The sequence below is a fragment of the Leopardus geoffroyi genome, chromosome C1 (genome assembly GCF_018350155.1).
Source record: "Leopardus geoffroyi isolate Oge1 chromosome C1, O.geoffroyi_Oge1_pat1.0, whole genome shotgun sequence".
Taxonomy (NCBI): Eukaryota; Metazoa; Chordata; class Mammalia; order Carnivora; family Felidae; genus Leopardus; species Leopardus geoffroyi.
In genome coordinates this window covers 13,638,111-13,661,794 of record NC_059328.1, presented here as the reverse complement: position 1 = coordinate 13,661,794, position 23,684 = coordinate 13,638,111, and the positions used below count along the sequence as shown (strand labels likewise).

The following is a 23,684-nucleotide window of genomic DNA, read 5'->3' as shown; positions in this document are numbered from 1 at the left end:
AGGCGCCCAGGCAGTCGCCCTCAGCCCCCGGAGCGTTTGGCGCCCAGGGGCCAGGGCGGATCGAGGCAGCGGATGCTCAGACACCTGCGCCATGACATGAGTCCAGGCAGGCATCGGGAGCGGAGCGGGGCTCGGGGAGGGACGTGCCTGGGCAAGGTCACGCGGCCAGTAAGCGGCAGAGCCAGGATCGGCACCCAGGTTGGGCAGATCTGAGCCTTAGAAAGAAGAGCTGTAGAGAGTCAGGGACCCCGGCCTTTTATGGGGGTGAAGATCGAGAGTGCCGTGCCAGGAACAAAGCCACGGACACTGGAATGTAGGGTATTTGTTAGCACCCATCGAGCACATTCTTGCATCCCTCCCATTTACTCGCTCCCACTGAGGGTGGTTTAGGCCACTTTATGGGTGAGGAGGCAGAGAGGACTCAGAACCCCTGCCTGGCCCCTGTCCACTGGGCTGAGCCCTTAGGGCCCAGGAACGGGACCACCTCACCCCCCACCCTAGGCCTCTGCACTCCCGTCGAGAGCTCCCTGAGTCTTCTTCTCCAGGAGCAGCACCCCCTTTCTTCACCTCCCTGTGGCACACGGTTTCTGGTTCTTTATCCACGCCGTGGCCTCCTGCAGGGGCCACCCCATCCGCTTCACTTCTGACGTCTAAACTTCTCTCAGCGGGGTGACTGATGAGGTTAGGGTCTCTGGAAACTGGCCCTGAGGCCTCCCCAGTGACCCTCCTTTGAGGATCTCTGAGCCAGGCTGGCTGGGGTCGCCTGTCCGCCACACCTTCCCTGGGGAGGAGGTCCTGCCCACCTGCCCCTGGCCCCACCGTAAGCCAGACCGGAGCTGGGTTTCCAGCCACCCACTTTTGTCCCGGAGGAGGCAGCACGGGCCGGAAAGAAAGAGGGGAAATGGGGAGTGGGGTGCAGGGTAGCAGACGGAAGGATGTGCAAGTCAGAGGACAGATTGGAGGGTCGGGTGGGGGAGAGGAGCTGCTGTGCCCCCTCCATCCCTGGGGCAAGGCCTCACTTGGGGGTGCCCCCTGCACGCCATCCCCCCTCCAACCATCTTGGCAAGGGGAAGAGGGAGGTTTAGGGCGGCCCCTTCCAGCCCGAAGCAAATTGAGCTAGTTCCTCTCCGTGAACACGGGGGCGGCAGATCTAAGGCAAATTCACGGCCTTTCCTGGCCCCCGTTTTCTTGTCGCCTCCCTCCCCCCCCCCCCCGCGTACTTTGCGCAAGCCTATCATGGCACTCCATCACCTCGGCCGCCAGTGGCCACACAGAGGTGAACGCGGGGACGTTGGGCCCGCACTGGGCCACGCGGGTGACGGTTGTGTCAGGCCCAGGCCACCCTGGGGCGCGTGCTGTGTGTGCAACCCTGAACGAGAGTCACGGCACCACGGGGTTCCCGGGCGCTTGTCCTCGGAGCGGCCCGCACCCCAGCCTCACCCACCTGCCCCTCCCAGATGATGTCAAGGCCACGGGGGCTGCGGAGATGATCCAGTCCGGGGCACCGAAGCCCAGGGCTCACGCAGAGCCTCGTGCACCGAGCCTCGCGCACCCTGGGGTTTGAGTCACTGGGTGTGTGTGCGTCAGCGTTCAGGCTTTCATCAGAATCTCAAAAGGATCCTCGTCCTCGAAATGTGAAGAGCATTGATTCCATTTTACGCGTAGGGAGGCCGCAGCCCAGAGAATGGCAGTGACTTGCCCAAGGGTAGTGGCTGCACAGCTGGCCCGGAAACCAAGGCTCCTGGCTCCCCGTCTAGTGTTCCTTCCTCAGATTTTGGCCTTCAGAGAGATCATCCCTGTCAAGGGGGGCCCTTATTCCTTTCCCCTGGGAACCCCTCAGTCCCGACCACTTTCTGCAGCCCCCATTCGGGTCTCCAATTCCTCCAGTCCACTCACTCGCTGTGTGGCTCTGGATAAGTGACTGTCCCTCTCTGAACCTCAGCGTCCTCATCTGCAAAGTAGAGACGTAACAGCACATCAGAAGGTCACGCGAATAGGGGCACCTGGGAGGCTCAGTCGGTTAAGCATCCGATTCTGGGTCACGGCTCAGGTCATGATCTCCCGGTTCGTGAGTTCAAGCCCCGCATCGGGCTGTGTGCTGACAGCACAGAGCCTGCTTGGGATTCTGTCTTCCCTTCTCTCTGCCCCTCACCTGCTTTTGCTCTCTCTCAAAATAAATAAACTTAAAAAAAAAAAAGGAAGGTAGTGAGAAAAAAGTGGGATGGCAGAGATGGAGAGGGCTCCACACGGTACCTGGCATGCTGCGAGCCCTCAGAACCCGTTAGCGACGGAAGTGACCTGTGCGCGTCGTCACCACCATCCCAGCAGGCCTCGAGGCTTCGACCCTGCCTCCCCCGCAGAGCTCACAGTCTCCGAGGCTCCGGGCCACGTCCCCCGGGTGTCCTGTCTGGGTCCCTCGAGCCCCGCCCAGCCCTGCCGCACCGTGAGCTAGTCAGCGCCTGCTGGGTTCGTGGCTCTCTCCGCCATCGTGCACCCTGGGGCTGGGGCCACACCCAGGGGGCTCTGGTTAATTTAGATGCTTTCTTTCTCTGCCATCTGCTTACCCCGAGCTTGGTTAGAGAGCCTGACTTTGCCGGGAGTCTCCAGAACGTCCCGGGACCTCCCAGCAACCAGCATCTATATTCTCCCTCCTTAGAACTGACGCGTGCAGTCGCTGTGCCTCTGCAGCTCAGAGCAGGGGTGGTTCCTGTGAACTGGGGCCAGGGGTGGTTTCCTGGAGGGGGCAAGGCACCCACTAGCCCTCGAAGAAGGAGCCGGGCTTGGCTGAGGTGGGACAGGGGGAGAGCATGAGGTTTTCGGCCAGCTTTCTGTGCCTGGGAACACCCTGTCCCCACAACCCTGGATCCCAGAGGCCTTAATGGGCCCCAGCTGTAACAGACTCGTCTGTGTCGAGCATTCCACAGTAGGTGTCCCCAGGCTCCCTCCGGGCCACCAAAGGACCACAACGACATTACGCGGACAGGGTCTCAGATTCCGATGGGTGCCCTGTTTGCTGGAACCATCTCCCTTCAGAAATTTTCAGCTCTCTTTTCTGACAGTAACCCTGCCCCTTGGTGCTGGGTACGAAGGGGGCACCCAGAGCGGGGCTCACCCAGCAGCGCTGACTGCTGCGTTGTCGGGCTAACGGGTATTAACCGCCTCCCTCACCGCTCCCATTCTCTTAGCTGCTGAAACACTGCTTTTTAGCAAAGGCCGTGACCTCATGATGTTATACGTCGTGGAGATTGAGAACCAGGTCCTAGCATCTGACTATGTGCTTTGAGTCCCCACTTTTGCTGGTTGTGCAACCCAGGGTGAGCTTCGTAAGCTTCTCTGTGCCTCAGTTTTCTCATCTGTGGAATGGGACTGGTCGTAGTCCCCGTTATTGTGATCATCGAGCAAGATGGTGAATGGCGAGCACACAGCATGATGCCTGGTTCTTACTGGAACACCTGTCCTGGGTCAGGAGCCGTATATAAAGTACTACCTGCCAGGATCAACTTGATCCGGTTCTACTCTGTCTCCTGGGTATCTGTGCCCTTTACTCCCAGATGTTGGAAATGTCAGGGGCACGGGACCTGTCCTTAACCGAGTGGCAGAAGGTTAAGTTTGTGTCCGAGATAGCAGGACGTGCTTTCTCTACCTCCGCAGGGCGTTCCCCAGACCCCCCAGGGCCCACCATGCCCTAGGAAGGGAGCATCCTAATTCTAGCCTCTTCTTCCCCCCCAGAGTTCTCAAGCTTCTCCACCTGTCCAGGTGTTTCCCCACCCCTTTGGCCACGGCAAGACCGTCACTATGTAAATGTCTGTGCAAATCCCCTGGTGTCAAGCTGCCAGCTCTCTGATGAGGCAGGGCCACCTCCGGGGACCCCTCACTTCCCAGCCATGGGACCCCGGGCCAGGGAAGTCTGCTGCCTCATCATCCTGCCGCAGCTCCTGGCTGAGCCGGCTGGGAACTCAGACTTCTACTTATCTGGGGATTACCTCCTCGGCGGCCTCTTCACCCTCCATGCCAACGTGAAGGGTATCGTCCGCCTCAACCTCCTGCACATGCCCCAGTGCAAGGAGTGAGTCGCCAGTGTGGGGCTGGAAGTGGCGATGGGGGCGGAGTGGGAAGCCTGGGCTGGTCCTGTGCTCCTCAGGGGACCACGCCAGGACCAAGGGCTCAAAATGCTCTTCCTCATTCATTGCCAACCTCTCATCCCGCATTATCCCCACTGGCCTGCAGGGAGACCCCATGCAGTTCGTGTTACCAAAATCTTTGGCAATTGCATTCTGAAATATGGAGAGCTGGTTGTCCTGCCGTGTCTCTTGATAAATAAAGAGTTACAGGGTATTTGAGCCTGGAGGGGCTGTAGAGACCACCCCCACCTACTTTGTCAAGTGGGGAACTCCTACTGAGTCCATGTCAAGTCCAAGTCTAGAAACCAGGGGTTATGCCTTTGGAAGGCAGAAATGTGGTTTTTCGGTAGCAGGTTCTCAGACTGGAGGGGAAGGTTTGCATTTCTCTAGGGCTGTGGTTAGGGGAAAGGGGTGCTTCCAGGACCAGAAGGGATTTCCTCCACTCACCTTGTCCCCTGTGAGCCCTGGGGGTGGCTGCATCACTCAAGGTTGGGTGAGACACCTTTGTGCAAGTGCGAAGGCTGGGATAGCGGACCCAGCGTGGGATGATGAGATAGTGACTTGGTGCAGAGAGGGTGAAGGCGTCCTGTGAGAGAGGGAGAGAAAAAAAGAGTGTGTATGAGCTGACTGTAAGAAATGCACCCTTTATGTGACGTTGGGGAAGATCACATGCTGGCTTGAGAATGACGAATGTGGTGGTACCAGTGACGACACATTGGCGAATGAATGTTCTGATGCCGGTGATAACGGAGGGGAGTTCAGTGATGGTGGTGATGCTGATAAGATTGATAGCAGTAATAATGGTGATAATGCAAGTAGTGAAGAGTATGGTGAGGATGGTGGTGCTGATGGTGGTGGTGGTGGTGATGGTGGTGGTGATGGTGTTGGTCATGGTGGTGCTGATGATGGTGGAGGTGATGGTGATGGTGGTGATGGTGGTGGTGGTGATGAAGATGGTGGTGCTGATGGTGGTGGTGATGGTGATGGTGGTGATGGTGGTGATGGTGATAAAGATGGTGGTGACTGATGGTGGTGGTGATGGTGGTGGTCATGGTGGTGCTGATGATAGTGGAGGTGATGGTGATGGTGGTGGTGGTGATGAAGATGGTGGTGCTGATGGTGGTGGTGATGGTGTTGGTCATGGTGGTGCTGATGGTGGTGGTCATGGTGGTGCTGATGATGGTGGTAGTGATGGTGATGGTGGTGATGGTGGTGGTGGTGGTGATGGTGTTGGTCATGGTGGTGCTGATGATGGTGGAGGTGATGGTGATGGTGGTGATGGTGGTGGTGGTGATGAAGATGGTGGTGTTGATGGTGGTGGTGATGGTGATGGTGGTGATGGTGGTGATGGTGATGGTGGTGGTGATGGTGTTGGTCATGGTGGTGCTGATGATGGCGGAGGTGATGGTGATGGTGGTGATGGTGATGAAGATGGTGGTGACTGATGGTGGAGGTGATGGTGTTGGTCATGGTGGTGCTGATGATGGTGGTAGTGATGGTGATGGTGGTGATGGTGATGGTGTTGGTCATGGTGTTGGTCATGGTGGTGCTGATGATGGTGGAGGTGATGGTGATGGTGGTGATGATGGTGGAGGTGATGGTGATGGTGGTGATGGTGATGGTGGTGGTGATGGTGATGGTGGTGATGGTGGTGGTGATGGTGATGGTGTTGGTCATGGTGGTGCTGATGATGGTGGAGGTGATGGTGATGGTGGTGATGGTGGTGATGGTGGTGGTGGTGATAAAGATGGTGGTGACTGATGGTGGTGGTGATGGTGGTGGTCATGGTGGTGCTGATGATAGTGGAGGTGATGGTGATGGTGGTGGTGGTGATGAAGATGGTGGTGCTGAATGTGGTGGTGATGGTGATGGTGGTGATGGTGGTGATGGTGATGGTGGTGGTGATGGTGTTGGTCATGGTGGTGCTGATGATGGTGACGGTGGTATCGGTGATGGTGGTCACAGACACGCAGTTATAGTGATGGCAGTGGTGATAGGAATAGTAGGTGATGATGGTGATTCTGGAGATGTGGCAGGTGACAACGATGAGATAAAAATGCCAGAATCTTCTGGAGTGGCTCCTTCTTGGGCCACTCCTCGACTTTCCTATGGCAGGCAGAGGGGACTCCCCGGCTCTCCCATCCCTTCCCCCCTCACTCTGGACCTGCCTCTCACCCCACCCCACGTGGCTCCCCCAGGTATGAAATAAAGGTGTTGGGCTACGATCTCATGCAGGCCATGCGCTTTGCAGGGGAGGAGATCAACAGCCAGAGCAGCCTGCTGCCTGGCGTGCTGCTGGGCTACGAGATGGTGGATGTCGGCTACACCTCCAACGACGTCCAGCCCGTGCTCCACTTGCCGGCAAAGGAGGACTGTTCCTTGCCCATCCAGGAGGACTACAGCCACTGTGTGCCCCATGTGGTGGCTGTCAACTCAGTTGGTGGCCTGGCAACTCTGAGTCCACTGTGACTGTGGCCCGCTTCCTCTCTCTCTTCCTCCTTCCACAGGGGAGGCCCCTGGGTCCTGGGGTAAGGAGCTGGGGGGCAGAGGAGTGGTTATCCAGGGGGCTCACTTCCCCCCACCGATCCTGGGGGTAGGAGGAGGCAGGAAGTAGGGTCAGAATGTCAACCCCAATCCTAGGAAGGCAGCCCAGCCGCTTGGTTAAGAGCTCAGGCTTTGGAGGCAGACAGACCTGGGTGTGCATCTTGGCTCTGCGTCTTGGCCATTGTGAGGTCTTGAGCAAATCTCTTCACTCCCTGAGCCTCATCTTCCCCACCTATAAAATGGGATGATAAGAGTTCCATCCTAGGACTGTCTGAACGTTAAAGGCTTTAAGCTATGTAGGAGTTTGTAGGACACAGAAGCTAGTCGCTTATGTAATGGTACGTAAAGCATCTTGCACAAAGATGAAAACTCAGGAAGTGCTCGACATTATCTTGTACGGTTGCCCGGCACAAGGCCTGCCGCATAAGAGGTCCTCAAAAAAGTGCCATTGGTATGACTACTGTCATTGTAAGTGTTGTCATCGTCATGATTAAAGGTGCCTCGACCAGAACTGGCATAAGGTTTTTATGGATTAAAAAAAAAAAAAAAAAGTTTTTATGCCCTAAAAAGCAGCTAGCACGAGGCTCGGCACATAGTAGGTAGTTACACTGTTTGCTGTCATTTTTGTTACGTAAAGTGCCAGGGGTCTGACACGTAGCAGGTGCTTAGTAAACATTAAGACGCTTACATGAGGCATCTCGTCCAGGACTAAACTCATTCTTTCTTATGTTTAACAAATATTTATGGAGCAGGTGCTGTTGTAGGGCTGGGGATACGGCAGGGAACAACACCTAGAGCTCATCTCCTGGCGGGAGAGCCAGGCCATGTCCGTGAACACTGTGATATAGGCTGTTGGAAAGTGAGATGTGCACCGGACAGAATGAAAAGGCCAGCAGGGCGAGGGAGGCTGGACAGGTCGGTGGGCAGGCGGGTAGGGGGAGACCTCAGTTTCAAGCGGGGTGGCCAGGAGGGTCTTTCTGACAACTGGACAACGACCTGAGGGAGGGGAAGGAGTGAGGGAGCTATGTGGGTGCCTAGGAGAAGAGCGCTCCGGAAGAGGGGGCAGCGAATGCAGAAGCCGGCAGGAGCCTGGTGCGTTGGCTGAACCGGTGAGCAGCCCCGGGACCACGCGGGACAGTAGGAGAAGATGAAGCCAGAGAGGTGAGGGCCGGGGTCAGTGGTGGAGCCCCTTGGGGGCCACTGAAGGACTCTGGCTGTCCTCGAGTGACATTAGGAGCTGTTGGGGAGTTTTGAGCTGAGGAGTAAGGTGACGGACAAGTGGTCGCAGAGGCCACCCGGCTGCCACGAACAGCAGCACAGACAGCCAAAGGGAAGGGTGGGGGGATGCTGTGATGGCCCCGGGGGGGCGGTGATGGCGGCCTGGTGAGACCCTAGCTCACGCTGGCGGCCCTCCGCTCTCGGGCAGATCACCTACAGCGCCATCAGTGACGAGCTACGGGACAAGCAGCGCTTCCCGGCCCTTCTGCGCACAGAGCCGGGCGCCGATCACCAGATCGAGGCCATGGTGCAGCTGATGTTGTACTTCCGCCGGAACTGGATCATCGCGCTGGTGAGCAGCGGCGACTGCGGCTACGACAACAGCCAGCTGCTCAGCGATCGCCCGGCCGGCGGCGACATCTGCATCGCCTTCCGGGAGACGCTGCCCATGCCCCAGCCCAACCAGGCGGTGACGCAGTGGGAGCGCCGGCGCCTGAAGGCCATCGTGGACGAGCAGCAGCAGCAGCAGAGCTCTGTGCGCCTCGTGGTCCTGTTGTCGCCAGAGCTGGTCCTGCACAACTTCTTCCGCGAGGTGCTCCGCCAGAACCTCACGGGCGTCGTGCGGATCGCCTCCGAGTCCTGGGCCATCGACCCGGTCCTGCACGACAGGCCCACGCGCCGCACAGCCTCCTGGGCTGCACCCAGACCAGCAGCCCCTGTATCCCTGGCAGGTGAGGCCCCGCCCACGGAGAGTCGGGGCCACACAGCGCAGGCGCTGCCACAGCCCTGAGTGGTTGCCATGGAGACCACTGCCCTGCTCTAGCGTCCCCCTCTCTGGCCGGGTCCTGGGCAAACTGGCGGGGGAGGCCAGGGGACGTACCCTGTCCCCAGACACATAAAGCCAGAAGTGCTTCCCAGAAGTGCTTCATGGTGACAAAACTCCTTTTTTTACATTAATGTAGTCCTCGCCATCCAAGATAGCCTGTCCCGGCAGGAGATTTGGGTGAAGTTCCCTGGAAGGAGGCCTGGCAGGCAGTGGGCAGCCTGGGTCCCCTGCCGTTTCTCCAGGGTGGCGGCCTTGGGGGAAGACTTCTGTGTTCAGCTCTCTGAGGCTCTGCCTTGGGTTTATACATCTTCTCTCGTCCCAGGGCTGGACGATTCAGAGGAGTAAGGAGGCAAGGAGTCGCCTGGATTCAGACCTGGAATTTAAATCTGTATTTTTCTGATCTGCGTGCACGCGCGCGCACACACACACACACACACCTAACCACGAAGTTTATGTGGGTAGAAGATTTTACTGAGGATCCGGAGGACCAGAGGGGAATTTCATCAGAGATGCACACTATGCTTGAATGCTTCCTTGTTCGTTTGTTTGCTTTAAAGTTTGGGTCTTAGGTACTCCCCTAACGCTGTCTATATTTTGTCTTTATTCTCGCCTTCCTCCCCTCTTCTCGATCCCCCCTCCCCATATGCTTGTCTGCTTCCTCCACAGAGCCATTGAGTTAGCCCTTTCAAAAACTCCCCCTTTCCCTTTATTTATTTGTAACCTCTCTACCCCATAATCTCAGAGCCTAACCTTGCAACCGTAAGTGCTTATTTTTTTCTGAAACTACAAGGATTCTTTAAAAGAATTCTAGCCTCAACCAGCAGAATATTATATTTTACTGTGTGCCCTGCTAAATTAATAATATACATAATTATTATGGGTGCTTTACTGTCTTTTGAGCATCCAGTGGGCCATGAGTGCCTGGTGTACATCACCCTAACTCGTGGCCATCCTACAAGGTCGATAATCCACAGATAGGAAGGCTGAGACAGGGAGTCAAAGTGACTGTGGTGGTTTTAGTGGTGAGCAGTGGTTCGTGGCTTTGAACCCAGGTCGGCCCTTTGAACCCACTGATTTTCCCACTGTAGTGTTCAGCTTTCCTAGACACCTGTGGCAATGGCTGTGATGAAGGACCAGTTGACTTCTTTCCTCTCCCAACAGTGGAGACCAAAGAGCACCAATCATGGCAACTCATTTCCTGAGCACCTGCGATGTGCCAGGCCCAGGCTGGGCACTGCGGGTGCCCCAGACCCTCACCCTGGGAAGGACAAGGACAGTCGGGAAGATCTGTCTCTGCTGAGTGCTGCAGGAGGTCAGAGTTGCAGTGTGTGTGTGTGTGTGTGCGAGAGGCGGCATCGCTGGGAGTGAGAAGGGCCAGGGAGGCACTGGACATCTCAGGAGGAGAATGGTGGTCTGGGTCGTGTGATCAGGCCACTGTGACCAAAGGATGGGGGACGAGGGGAGCTGCAGGTGACATTGGAGGGCATTAAGTGCCGGATGAAGGAGCTGGGGCTTTGCTCTAGACGCAGTAGGAGCCCACAGTGAGTTCCAAAGTAAGCACCGAAACTGCTATTTTGAAGACAATCCAACAAGCCAGTTTGGGGTGGAGGTGGAGGGGTGACAGGGACAGGAAGCAGGGAGCCCAGCGCATCATCCTATGGCAACGTCACCCAGGGTCTCCACTGGCGTGAACAGTGGAAATGATGCCCTTTTGTGCAGACGCGTTAGACCACGATGCCCTCTGCCCGGGGGTAGATGCCACCCTACCGCGGGCACACGGCCCGGTGAGGGGACGAGCTGAGCTCCGGCTGTCCCTCTCCGTTACCCAAAGGCCCCACTTGTGCAGGGCCCCCTCCCCCCAATGCTGGGTCATGCCACGCCAGCCTGTGGATTTTTGTCGTAACTCTTACCCCGAAGTGTCTTTGTTGTGTCTATTTACTTGCCTTCTTGTTTATCGGCTCTCCCCCACCACCTCCTCCTCCCAGACGTAGGCCGGGGAGAGCAGGGACCTTTCAATCCTACCGTCCTGTTCTGTGCTGTATCCTGAGCTGCTGGAATTTCTTGAATGAATGAATGAATGAATGAGCCCCTACTATGTCCCGGCACTGTGCTAACCCCTCTGTGTGAATTATCATCTATCCCCAGACGCCCTGTGAGTAACCACTGTTTCTCGATGGTTGCTGCCCATACAGAGGGGAGATGGAGGTTCAGAGGAGTGACGGTCACCCAGCTAGGGAGTGGCCAGGGGGTGGTGATGCTCCAGGACAGGGGCAGTGGGGATGGAGAGGAGGGCGCCCCTCGGAGAGGTGGGGAGGAGGGGGAGGCCCGGGTGAAGGGGAGACTTGGAGATAGAGGCCAGGAGGACGCTCCGCCCGTGATGATGGGGAGGGTGCGATTAGGGGGAGGCTGGGGAAAATCCAGGCTGGCAAATGAGAGGGGGCTTTGGGAGTCCAAGGGAAGATCTTCAGCAGGTCGTGGAATCATAGAGCGTTGGAGTTGCAAGGTGTTCTCAGAGTCTTGGGGTCCCATCCTTTTACTTAATGGGGTTGGGACTGGGGCCCTTGGGGCTCTAACAGTGACCAGCCGGCCGGGACCACAGGCCACCTGCTCACCACCCTCACTGGCTCTTCACTGCGTCCTTCTCTCCGCCTCTGTCCACCCCAGCGTCTCAGCTGTGGCCCATCTGTCCGTCCGTCGGGAGGCAGAGCTTTGTCCTCAGGCAGACCTGGGTTTGAGTCCAGCTTGGCCCCACTAGCGGGGCAACCTGGGGCAAGTTCATTAATATCTCTGAGCCCCAGGTTTCTCCTGTGCTGGCTGGAAAGGATAATACGCACCCTGCTGAGTTTTTGTGAGGATTAGCAGTGATGTGCGCACATTACCTGCTGCCGAGTAGAAGCCGAATGTCCTCCTCTTTCTCCTCATTCGTTGCTGACACCAGTGTCTGGACAATAACAGTCCAGGCCTCCTCCACTCAGGAGGGTTGCAGGGACAATACTTTCTGACCCCCTGCCTTCGAGCCCTGGAATCCGACACCAGGACCTGGTTCCCTGTGGGCCCTTCACGGCATCCGGATCCCCATCCAGAGGCCGCCACCGGGGAGGAGTTTCCTCCTCTCAGCTCCCAAGACCACTGCCTTCAGTCCCAGCAACATGTGCAAATTCCAAAGAGGCTTCTGGAGACCTCACTCCCTGGGCAGAGCAGGAAGAAGGCTAGGGCCCGAAGCACTTGGCTGTCTGTCTGTCGGTCCCCGAGGCGAGGTGAGCTCTGGACCCCCAAGACATAGCCCAATAGACTCTCTCATTTATGGAGGGAAAGCCGAGGAGTCAGATTGATGGGGTATCTAAGTTGGAAGCTCTTTCGAGGGCGGGAGGTGGGGGGTGGTCAGCCCAGAGAGGTTCAGTGACTTGGCCAAAGTCACACAGCAAATTGAGGAAGGAGCTCAGATTGGAATTCAGGCCAAAGGATGCCCAGTCCAAAGCGTGTTCCAGTTTGTACAGCTTCCGCATTCTCGGAGTGACGGGGGATGGCACGGGGGAGAGACCGGAGGGTCGCCTGCAACTGTGGGGAAGCCGGAAGCACCCAGGGGGCAGGGGTGAGGGCAGCTGACCCTTGCAAGCGAGAGAGGCGGTGGACTCTGGAGCCCAGGTGTTGGGTCCCCGCGGGATGGCCGAGGTGACTTCCAGGGAGCAGGAATAATGTCGACACCTCGGCCGGAGGGGAGCACTTCCTGGTTTGCAGGCCTTGTGCTAAGCTCCCAACATTGGGAAACTCATGTGTTGCTTCAGAGCCCGGGAGACAGGGTTTCTGTTGTCCTACTTTGCAGAAGAGGAGACTGGAGCTCACGGAGGTTGGGCGACAGGCCCGAGGCTCAGAGCAGGTGGCACAGCTGGTGCCTGAACCCAGGTGTGTCCGACTACAGAGCCGGGGCTCCCAGCCGCTGCCTCCCGGGTGGCCACATCTGCGGTCTCATTGCCCCCTTGTAGGGATGTGGACACCCAGTCTCGTGGGGTAGTCACTCTCCCCCAGATCGAGCCCGACTTCTGACGCCAGCTTCGCTTCCTTTCCCTGTGGCCTCTCCAGCTGCTTCAGGAAATCTGGAAGGTCAACTTCACCCTCCTGGACCACCAGATCTTTTTTGACCAGCGAGGGGACCTACTCATGCGCCTGGAGATCATCCAGTGACGGTGGGACCCGAGCCGGAACCTTTCAGGAGCATCGCCTCCTACTGCCCGGTGCTACGACGGCTGAGGGCCATCCGTGACGGCTCCTGGCACACGGCCAACAACACGGTCAGCTCTCGGAGGGCTGGTGGGGGGCTGGGACCTGGGTCTGGGCACTGGCTCGTGCAGGGGTGGCAAGGGCCCTGTGGACCTGAGATCCATTATCGAGCACTGATGGCGTCCCTATTTGTGGGTGTCCCTCCTCCCATTGACTAAGCACTGTGGAAGTCTAGAGCTTTCTGGATCCTCAGGACCCAGGGGCTCAGGGGGCTGCGCAGACTGAACGTTAGGTGGACACGTGTGTGCTAAGGACTTCAATTCTCATGTCAACCCTGGGAAATAGAGAGTACTGTTCCTCCTGTCTTTGGGGTTGGAAAACTGGAGGCACAGAGGGGGTCGCGTGACCCATAAAAGGCCCCACAGCTTTCGCACGGCTCTATATGCAGCACTCAGTCTACATCCCATTGATTAGTACTCGCGTTTTGGGGACAGTAGCTGTGCCTTCACCTGTGTCTGACATCTGTCAGTCTGAAAGCTCCTTTGTTTTACCCTCTTAGCTTACAAGCTGTCAGAATGGCCGCGATGTGGGGAAGGGTAGAGACCCAGCCTCGTGGGGAGGGGGGGAGGGGGGGATCTAAAAGTTCAAAGAGCCAGGGCACCTGGGTGGCTCCGTCGGTTAAGCATCCGACTCTGGATCTCAGCTCAGGTCTTGATCTCAGGGTCGTGAGTTTAGACCCCTGTGTTGGGCTCCGTGCTGGGCGCGCAACCTACTTAAAAATAATAATAAAACAAAAGCCCCGCCTGCCTTCACCAGTCCTCCCAATGGACTGCACACTTTATCCACAGTTTCTGTGGTCCCGGGTGCCTCTAGTTCCTATGCTGCGTGGGGGTTTTTATGGAGTCAGTTGGGTTGGTGTCTTTAATGGTTTGCTAGGGCTGCTGTCACAAAGGGCCACAGTCTGGGCGTTGGAAGTCCAACTCAAGCCGTCAGCAGGGTTGGTTCCCTCTGGAACCCTCTCCAGAGGGAGGATGTTCCAGGCCTCTCTCCCAACTTCTGGTGGTTAGCTGGCCATTGCTGGCTTTCCTTGGCTTGGGGTTTTCTCACCCGACCTGTGTGGTCACCTCCACGGGGCACTCTCCCTGTGGGGGTGTCTGTCTCCAAATCTCCCCTTTTATAAAGACATGGGTCATATTGGAGTGGGGGCCCGCCCTACTCCAGGATGACCTCGTCTTAACTGATTACCTCTGAAATGATCCTAGTTCCAAATAAGTTCACATTTTTAGGTCCTGGGGTTTCAGACTTCAGTGAACTTCGAGGGGACGCAAGTCAACAAATAACAGTGTCTTTGCCTGGGGTTTTTCCTGGGAAGCAGAGCCTGAGGCAAGGGTTTATGTGCAGTTTATTCCAGGATATGCTCCATGAGAGCAGGAGTGGGTGATGGGGGAGAGTCCATTAGGGATAGAGAGAAAGTCAGTAGCAGGGAATGTTCTTAAGCTGGACACTGACTGTGAGCTCGATCTTACCGGAACCTTCCGAGGGGCCACTTTAGAATTGTCCCCAAGGGAAGGAAGAGGATGGAATGGATCCACTGGTCTGTACCACCCCCCTGCCCGCCGTGGCCCAAGGTCGCCGCACGGGGCATTAACTCCCTTGTGCTTCCAGGTCACGTGTGTGGGTGCCCAGCAGCTCCCCACGAGCATCTCACACGACAGCCCCTGGGCAGAGAGCAAAAGAGACCGAGTGCAGCTTAGGGGAGGTGCTGACAGGTAACCCCTGCGTGGATGGGTTGCTATGGCAGGGGCAGGACTAGAAGGTGGGCCGAGAAAACGTGAGAGAAGCCACAGAGATGGATGGCCACCCGTCGCTGTGCTCACGTCCTCCCCACAGCCTGGTGGGCTGGCACGTTTGGGGCAGCAGCCAGCCCGGCGTCTTCATGGGGACTCGAGTGGACACCATCACAGGCCCTGTAGCCACAGTGGGGGCCAGGTGGAGCCGCTGTTCCTCATCCCTCCCTTCCGCCATCCATTCCGGAGTCCTTCGCCCTTGGCCACTTGGCTGGTGGGGTGTTCTCGACATTTGTCCCCAGGTGTCTGAGCCCATAGTCGCCTTGTCCGTGCCGGCCCGTGGTTGTGGCAGGTGCCAGTAATGACCTGGCCACTGCGGTGAATCTTCTGGACTCCAGACCTGCTCCTTCCTACCCTCTTGTGTGGTGGGGACCTGGCCCCTCCTGCTAATCCAAGTTAACTACCTCCTCCTTTCTTGGCCTTCTCGTTCCCTGACGTGCGGCCCCTGAAAAGCCAGGAGGTAACCTAGCACCCATTTTGTCTGGGGATACGTAGACATATTCCGTCTTTGGAGGCCAGACCCTGGATTCCAGAAGAGTCCAGCCTGTGGGGACAAGAAGCACCGGTTCTAACAACGAGCCCCCGAGAACAATGGTGAGCGTGGCCGAGCCTTCTTCTGCCCTGTGGTGGCTGGACCCACGTGTTCTAGCTGTTGGGGCCACAGTGATACATACCCGCCTTTCATTCAATGCTGATACCTCACCCTGAAGGGCAGTGTCCCTACCCTCAATGTGTTGTCTGTCCCCCAGCTGGTACCTTACCTGAATGCTTAATACACCATACCATCGTTTTATCAGACGGGATGCTTCTCGATGGTGGTGTGGAATGTGTTGGGATCAGTGGATCCTGTGGTCATGTGCCCACATCACACCCCCTTTGCCGCACAATGGGTCTCTTGTCTGGGGTGACTTTGTGGGGGGACCCATGACACTAACTTGTTCACTCTGTACGCCCTGGGATGGGGGTGCTGCGTGGCAGACAGGGGAGGCACGTTCTTACACGGATTAGTCAGTGCTCCCTCCAGGGAAGAAGGCGCCTGCGGTTGATAGATGGGCCAGCATCCATGTAGAATGGCACCAAATCAAGGGCTCAGTGTGGGTTCCGGGCTGGAAGGTTAGGTATTCAGCGGTGGCAGTAGCTATGCCGGCCACGGAGAGGAAACCCAAGCCGCTGAGCTCCCGCCCACAGCCCCCATCCTCGACACCGCGGGCACTCCGTGCAAGCCCCCAGGCGGCCGACGCGTACTGGAAGCTTCATCCTTTCCGTCTGGTTCTTCATCGCTCCCTGGGTTCTCGACGGGCATGGGCCCGAGACACAAAGATCATCAGGCTTTGCGCTCACTCTCGTACATCCACGCACACACCCTTCCGCCCAGACGATGTCTTCTCCACTCTTCTGGTCTTGTTCTTTCCAGGCCCACCGAGCAGCCGGCCAAGCCATTCGTCACTGCCCAGCCGTCCAAGAATATCCACTCTCCGGGGCCTTTCTCCGTCCACACCAAGTGAACAAACACGTGCTGTGCTCTCAACTCTACCCCCTGGGGACACGTTCCCTCGTTACCGCCCTTCGGGGGCGTCCCCGAGAGGAGCCTAGTGTGGCAATGGTCCGTTTTGAGCTCAGGTTAATATATCAAGCTGGGGATAGATTACCTGTGAATCACTGACCTAAGAAACATACACGTCCGTCCCCCCGCCCCGCCGCCCCCGGGGCCTGCTTTGGCCTGATCCCAAATGTGCCATTTCCGTTGCGTGGACATGTGCCACTCTTCCTGCCTGACCACGCAGCTCCGTGCCTCTGAGAGTCACTTGATGTCCTGAGGCCACGTGCTTGTTCTCCACGAAGGCCCGGCAGGACACCAGGAGCTGATTTTCAAATAGCGAGCCGTACTCTGGTGGAATGTATGTTGTAGCTACGTTTTGCAACCTCTCGAACCGGGGCTGGACCCTCTTGTCCCCTGCAGATGACGCTGGCATCAGCAAATCTGCTTGGCCACATGGCCCGAGTGGCAAGGACAGCACGTCCTACAGCCAGAGCCTGCTTCAGGGTCCTCCTCCGGGCTTGTCATCGTTTGCCTGGAAACCGGACGTCGTCCGAGCCACCTGACAAATGCGGGTTGCAGCAGTCTTTCCAAGAGCGATTTATGCGGTCGCCCCCAATCTCGAGAGGTTCGCCAAGTGCCAGACGTCTCTAACGGCAGAAGGCAGAAGATGTCACAAGTCGCTCTGTCGCGTAGACAGGATGTCCTGGCCTTTCCCAGACCACAGGAGCCCTGAAAACATCACCGGTGTGGCAGGGCCCTTATCACATACCCTCGTACCTAAGTATTTGTGTCTCGCGTGGGCGTGAAGGGTGCTTCCTGCTTCCTACTCACCAGATCCCGTCGGTATGATGCCACGAATAAAGTGGACCCGCATGATGTTCTGCCGAATGTCAGAGCGATCCAGTTCCATGTGGACAGAGAATAGAAGAGTAAACTTAACTGTAATAAGACAGCAAATGGTAGTGATTTGAGAGCTTTCTCTCCTCTTTTGCCTCCTTAATCAGGCATTTAGAGCTGCACAATCCCCTCTAAGTACTGCGTTCACTGCCTTCTATAAGTTTGGGTATATATTAATGTAAAATGATTTTTTAATGTTTATTTTTGAGAGAGAGAGAGAGAGACAGAGGCAGAGCATGAGCCGGGGAGGGGCAGAGAGAGAAGAAGACACAGAATCGGAAGCAGGCTCCAGGCTCCGAGCCGTCAGCCCAGAGCCCGACGCGGGGCTCGAACCCACAGGCCGTGAGATCATGACCTTGAGCTGAAGTCGGACGCTTAACGGACTGAGCCACCCAGGCGCCCCGAAACTTTATACTTCTCAAACACTAACTCCCCACTCTCTCCTCCTTCCCGCCCCTCAAGCCACCCTTCTACATTCTGGTCCTATGAGTTGGACTCAGAACCTCATATAAATGGAACCACACAGCATTTGTCCTTCTGTGACTGGCTAATTTCACTCCACATCATGTTCTTACGGTTCATCCGTTCTGTGGCGTGTGTCAGAATTTTCTTCCCTCTTTAGACTGAATAATTCATTCTAGGTATATATCACATTTCGCTTATCTGCTCATCCATCGATGGACACTCGGGTCGCTTCTACGTTTAAGCTATCGTGAATAATGCTGCACTAAGCATGGGGGTACAAATGTCTCTTTGAATCTCTGCTTTCAATTCGTTTGAGTAGACACCCAGAAGTGGAAGCCGGATCGTGTGTGAATTCTGGTTTTAATTTTTTGAGGAACTGCCATACCGTTTTCCACCACCGCCGTCCCAGGCTACACTCCCGGCGGTGAATGAGGAGGTTCCGGTTCCTCTGCATCCTTGCCAGACCGGGTTATGACCCGTTTTTTTTTTTTTTTTTTGATAGCAACCATCCTAATGGGCGTAGGCTGGTCTCTCACTGTAGTTTTGATTTGCCTTTCCCTCATGATTACTGATTGAGCAGCTTTTCAAGTACTGATTCGCCATGTGTGTATCTTCTTTGGAGAAATCTGTTCAGGTCCTTTGTCCATTTCTGAGTTCAGTTATCATGTTTTAGGAGTTCTTTGTATATGCTGGATATTAATCCCTTGGTAGACGAACAACATGCAGATATTGTCTCCCATTCTGTGGGATGCCTTTTTACGCTCTCCGTACATTACTCTCTCTGTCGTTTGGTGGACAAACGTTTTCCATTTTCACGAAGTCCTATCCAGGAAGGTCATTGCCAGATCCAGTGTCCTGAAACTTGTGCCCGGTGTTTTCTTGTAGCAGCTTTTATGATTTTAGGTCTCCCTGTAAGTCATGGATCCATTTTGAGGTACCCGCACGTGGCATTAGGTCCAACTTTTATTCTTTTGTACGTGGATATCCAGCGTTCCCAGCACCATTCATTGGAAAAATGATCTTTCCCCCACTGAATGGTCTTGGAACACCCGTCAAAAATCATTTGACCGTATGTGTGAGGGTTTGTGTCTGGACTCTCCATTCTATTTTATTGGTCTGTATGTGTGTCTTTTTTTAAAAAAAAAAAAAACAACACAAAACTCTTTTTTTTAAATCTTTCTTTATTCTTGAGAGAGAGACAGGGTGTGAGCAGGGGAAGGACAGAGAGAGAGGGAGACACAGAATCCGAAGCAGGCTCCAGGCTCTGAGATGTCAGCGCAGAGCCCGACGCGGGGCTCGAACCCACAAACAGCGAGATCGTGACCTGAGCCAAAGTCGGACGCTCCACCGACTGAGCCACCCAGGCGCCCCTGTATGTGTGTCTTTTATGCCAGCACCACAGCACTTGGATTTTACTGTAGCTTCGCAGTTCAGTGTTGAAGTCAGGAAATGTGCATCCCCAGTTTTGTTCTTTTTCAAGATTGCGTTGGGAACTCAGGGTCCCTTGAGATGCCATCTGAATTTTAGGATGGGTTTTGCCCCACTCTACAAAGTGAAGTTGTTCCCTCCCATCACCGAAAACTCCAGGGGTGGACCATGAGACTCCAGGCACGGATAGATCCAGGGTCTCATTCCCTCCAGATCTCAGGTTGTTCCTTGGAATGTCCTCCCTCTATGGAGACACGATGGCTGCTGGCAGCCCCAGAGCCACATCTTATCTGCCCGGCAATCTCAGAAAGTCTCCGTCTCGACAGTTGCGTGCTGTTACCTGAAGAAGGTGGACCAGGTCTCAGGCAGGCCAAACGAAGGGGGGGGGTCCCTACAAAGGTCCCCTTCTAGTGGCAATCCCTGCTCCTTCCCCATCCCGGACAGGGGCCAGGCTCCCTTTCCTGAGCATCCTGCTGCTTGGGCTCAGGATCTCTTGCCTTCCTCCCTCCAGATCCCCAGGGAGAGACAGAGCATGAACAGGGGAGGAGCAGAGAGAGAGGGAGACACAGAATCGGAAACACGCTCCAGGCTCTAAGCTGTCAGCACAGAGCCTGACGCGGGGCTCGAACTCACGGACCGCGAGATCATGACCTGAGCCAAAGTCGGCCGCTCAACCAACTGAGCCACGCAGGTGCCCCAGGGCCCTTCATCTTTGGCAGGGTCCCTGGAGTCTCATCCAGGGGACACAGGTGTCCAAAGGCCAGGGGCCATGTCTGATTCTGCGTGTATCTCCCTAACCGCTGGTGTAAGAAAAATCTTCAATGCTGTGAGGGCGTGGGGGTGGGAGAAGGAACAGCCCTCAACCAGGCGAGGCTGTAACTGATCCCCTCTGCACACACACGTAGCTGAGGGCCCAGGGGGGTCAGGCCAGAGGATGTCCACTGGATGAATGAACGAATGAATGAACGAACGAACAAACACACGATTGAATGAATGTCTCTGTCCGTAGAAGAAATGTTTCTGGCAGACAGGGCTAGGATCTAATTTCTCTCTGTGGCCTCCCGAGGGCCTCGTGTAGTTCGGAGGATAGAATGTTTGCTCGGTGAATGTTTATTGAGTGACATCCTTGATGAGAAGAATTGACATCTCCCCCTATAGATCATAAACTCCAGGAAGGGGGGGACAATGTCATCCCTCCAGTGTTCACCACAGTTCACCGTTGGGGCCGAATTACTTTTTTTTCATGACTTCACAGATTAGTAACTAAGCGGTTCTGTACATCTACCGATCAGAGTACTTACGACGTGACCAGCAGAGCCCAGGGCACAGAGTAGGTGCTCAAGAAAAGTTTGTTTGCAATTGGTCAGTAGCCGGAAGTCAGGGGGCTCGGTTTTATCCACGTCTGTGCTCTCCCATCTCAGATGCCTATCGCAGTGGATGGCGCTCAAAAAGAAACTTGAATAAAGGGTCGAATGTCCATCTCACCAGAGGGTACGGTCTTGGAAGGGAGGCATTACAGTTGCCAGGCTCTGAGTCAAGGGGACCTTGGACCACATCCTGCCTCTGTAACTGTCTGGTTTTGTAACTGCCTGGAGGAGCCTCAGATGCCACATCTGTGAAATGGGGTTGCAGTGAGGATCTGATGGGCCAGTGGATACGAGGGACGCAGTGAGAGGTGGCTACGACCGCAGGCATCGCCCTTGGCTCGCCCCCTCCCTACCCCTACAGCCTGGCCGGGTGCAGGTGCAGAGGATGTGGGTGCTGGGAAGGTGGGTGTATCTGACGGGAACTGCTGTGGGCTCTTGCAGACGAGTTTGGCTGCCGGCCCTGCCCGAGTTGCGGGTGGTCCCGGAGGAACGACGCTTCCTGCTTCAAGCAGCGGCTGGCCTCCCTTGAATGGCGCGAGGCACCCGCCGTCGCTGTGGCCGTGCTGTCCATCCTGGGCTCCCTCCGCACCCTGGCCATCTTGGTGATCTTCTGGAGGCACCGCCACGCGCCCATGGTTCGTTTGGCCGGGGGCTCCAGGTGCTTCCTGATGCCACTGCTGCTGGCATAGGTGACGGTCCCCATGTACGTCGGGCAGCCCACGTTTTTCATGTGCCTCGGCCGCCAGACCCTCTTCGCCCTCTGCTTCACCGTCTGTATCTCCCGTGTCACCGTGCGCTCTTTCCAGATCGTCCGCGTCTTCAACATGGCCAGGCGCCTCCCGCGTGCCTACGGCTACTGGGTCCGCTACCACGGGCCCTGTGTCTTCGTGGCGTCCTTCACGGTGCTCAAGGTGGTCATCGTGGCGGGCAACGTGCTGGCCGCGACCGCCGAGCCCGCCGCCCGCCCCGACCCCGATGACCCCAAGATCGCGGTTCTCGCCTGCAACTACCGCAACGTGCTGCTGTCCGACACCAGCCTGGACCCGTGGCGGCTTCTGTCCGTGGCGGGTTTCAGCTTCGCCTACGTGGGCAAGGAGCTGCCCACCACCCACAACGAGGCCAAGTTCATCACCTTCCGCATGACCTTCTACTCCACCTCTTCCATCTCCCTCCGTACCTTCATGTCTGTCTACGAGGGGGTCCTGGTCACCATCCTGCACCTCGTGGCTGCAGTGCTCGACCTTCTGGGCGCTTCTTCGGCCCCAAGTGCTGCGTGGTCCTCTTCTACCCGGATCGCAGCCCGGCTACTTCAGCAGCATGATTCAGGGCTACACCACGGGGAAGGACTAGCGCTGCCCCCTGGCTGCCCAGGGGGCCAGAGGGCTCCGTCCTGGGAGATGGAGACCGGGGCTGGGGCTGGGGGTGGTGGTGACTCGTTCAGCCCCTGCTGGGAGCAGGGACGCCACCCCGCCCTACTCTCTGATTTGGCCTCCCCCTCCAGGTTCTCTGCGCCCTGGCCGTTTTTACCCACCCGCTGGTGGATGCCTAAAAATACTCACGCTTTCCCTGCAGCTGTTTGGCTTGCCAGGCACTGCCACCCATGCTAGGGAAAGGAGCCGGGGTGACCTCCCTATTGGTCTCCAAGACAGAGACGGATGGAAGCAGCCCACAGTCGCCATCTGGTGGTCACAGCGGGTGTCCGCGGGTTCCGGCTCGGGGCAGCCATGCTGGAAGGCTGGGCTGGGGCTGGTGTTGGGGGACATCTGCCAGGCATCATTCACTCCCTGCCCACGTGTCTGCGCCTCATCTCCCAGACACCACCCCCCCCCCGCCCCCCAGCTTGGAACCCAGCTTGGGACCCAGCTTCTCTGAGTCATGGCTGCGCATAGGGGCTGCTTCATAAATGCTTATGAATAAACCTCCCTTGGGTGAAACGAAGGCGTTTCCTTCTTGTTTCCAGAGGTTCCCCCCTCCCCACCACCCCCCCCCACCCCGCCCCGAGAAAGAAGACTGGGATTGGAGACCTCAGCTTCCATTTCCGCGTTGCCACTTCTGAGCCGTGTACTTTGGGCCAATTCTATTTACTGTTTCGGGGGCGCCTGGGTGGCACAGTCGGTTGAGCGTCCGACTTCAGCCAGGTCACGATCTCGCGGTCCGCGAGTTCGAGCCCCGCGTCAGGCTCTGGGCTGATGGCTCAGAGCCTGGAGCCTGTTTCCGATTCTGTGTCTCCCTCTCTCTCTGCCCCTCCCCCGTTCATGCTCTGTCTCTCTCTGTCCCAAAAATAAATAAACGTTGAAAAAAAAAAAATTTATTTACTGTTTCGGAGCCTACACGGCCCCTTCTCTAAAATAGGAACAATAAACCAAGGGCACCCTTGACACACTGTGTATTAGCCAATTTGATGATAAATTATATTTAAAAAGATTAAAAATAAATCAGCTAAAATAGCAACAATACCTACTTCGCCGGGACATCGGAGGATCGGAGAGAATGGGCGTGAAGTGCATACAGTAGGTAGTCAATAAATGCCAACCATTTTGCAAGTTCACATGTCCCTCGAACCATCAGGCTTCAAAAGGAGGTGTGTCTCCTTTTTACACCCAAATGTCCATGGTATATGTTCGAGTCCGTGGTACCAGCCTCTTGCGGCAACTGGCTTTGCCCCCAGCAAATTCTGGGTGTCGTCTTGTGGTACTTGGGCCCCCCATGTGCTCGGAGCCGCCCCGGCACCGCTGAACCTGGAAGACGCTGCCATGCTGAGTTTAGCTGTGCCTGTGCCCATCACCCTGACTTCGCCACCCAGGGGTCAGAGCCGGCCTGTCACAGCTCACCAGGGAGCCCGAACTTCCCTGCCGACGCCTCCGAGCTGCAGCCTGGAGAGGCTGAGTGACCGGCTCAGGAATCAGTTACTGGGGTGACCTCGTGACTGTGTCAGGACTCCCCTGGGAGTGATTTTTAGATTGGCCCAACACCGGCCCTGGCAGGAGCAACTTTCCGGAAGCTTCATGTGCGGCACGGAAGGCAGGACTATCTCCCTCTGGTCCTGAGTTTCTGTCCTTCATGCTTCAAGGTGGTGGGTGATGGGATCTCGCTTTGAATCACCTGGAGTTTGGGAAAACAGCCTTCATATTTTGGGAGCTGCTTCTCCATAACAGCAATGACAGGGACGGTCCCCGTTTCCCTTTCCTGAGCGTCTTTCCAGAGCCGGCCCAC

General features: G+C 56.5%; 1 protein-coding gene across 1 annotated transcript; it reads left to right on the top strand.

Moving 5' to 3' along the window:
• Positions 1-3,884: 3,884 nt before the first annotated feature.
• On the top strand, positions 3,885-21,821 carry TAS1R2 (taste 1 receptor member 2). The gene is given in 12 exon segments (XM_045482331.1): positions 3,885-4,066; positions 6,320-6,563; positions 6,566-6,649; positions 8,092-8,614; positions 12,752-12,907; positions 12,910-12,998; positions 14,593-14,696; positions 14,818-14,916; positions 16,189-16,275; positions 20,887-21,719; positions 21,722-21,766; positions 21,769-21,821. Coding segments are annotated over 12 exon segments (2,499 nt in total).
• The last annotated feature ends 1,863 nt before the right edge of the window (positions 21,822-23,684 follow it).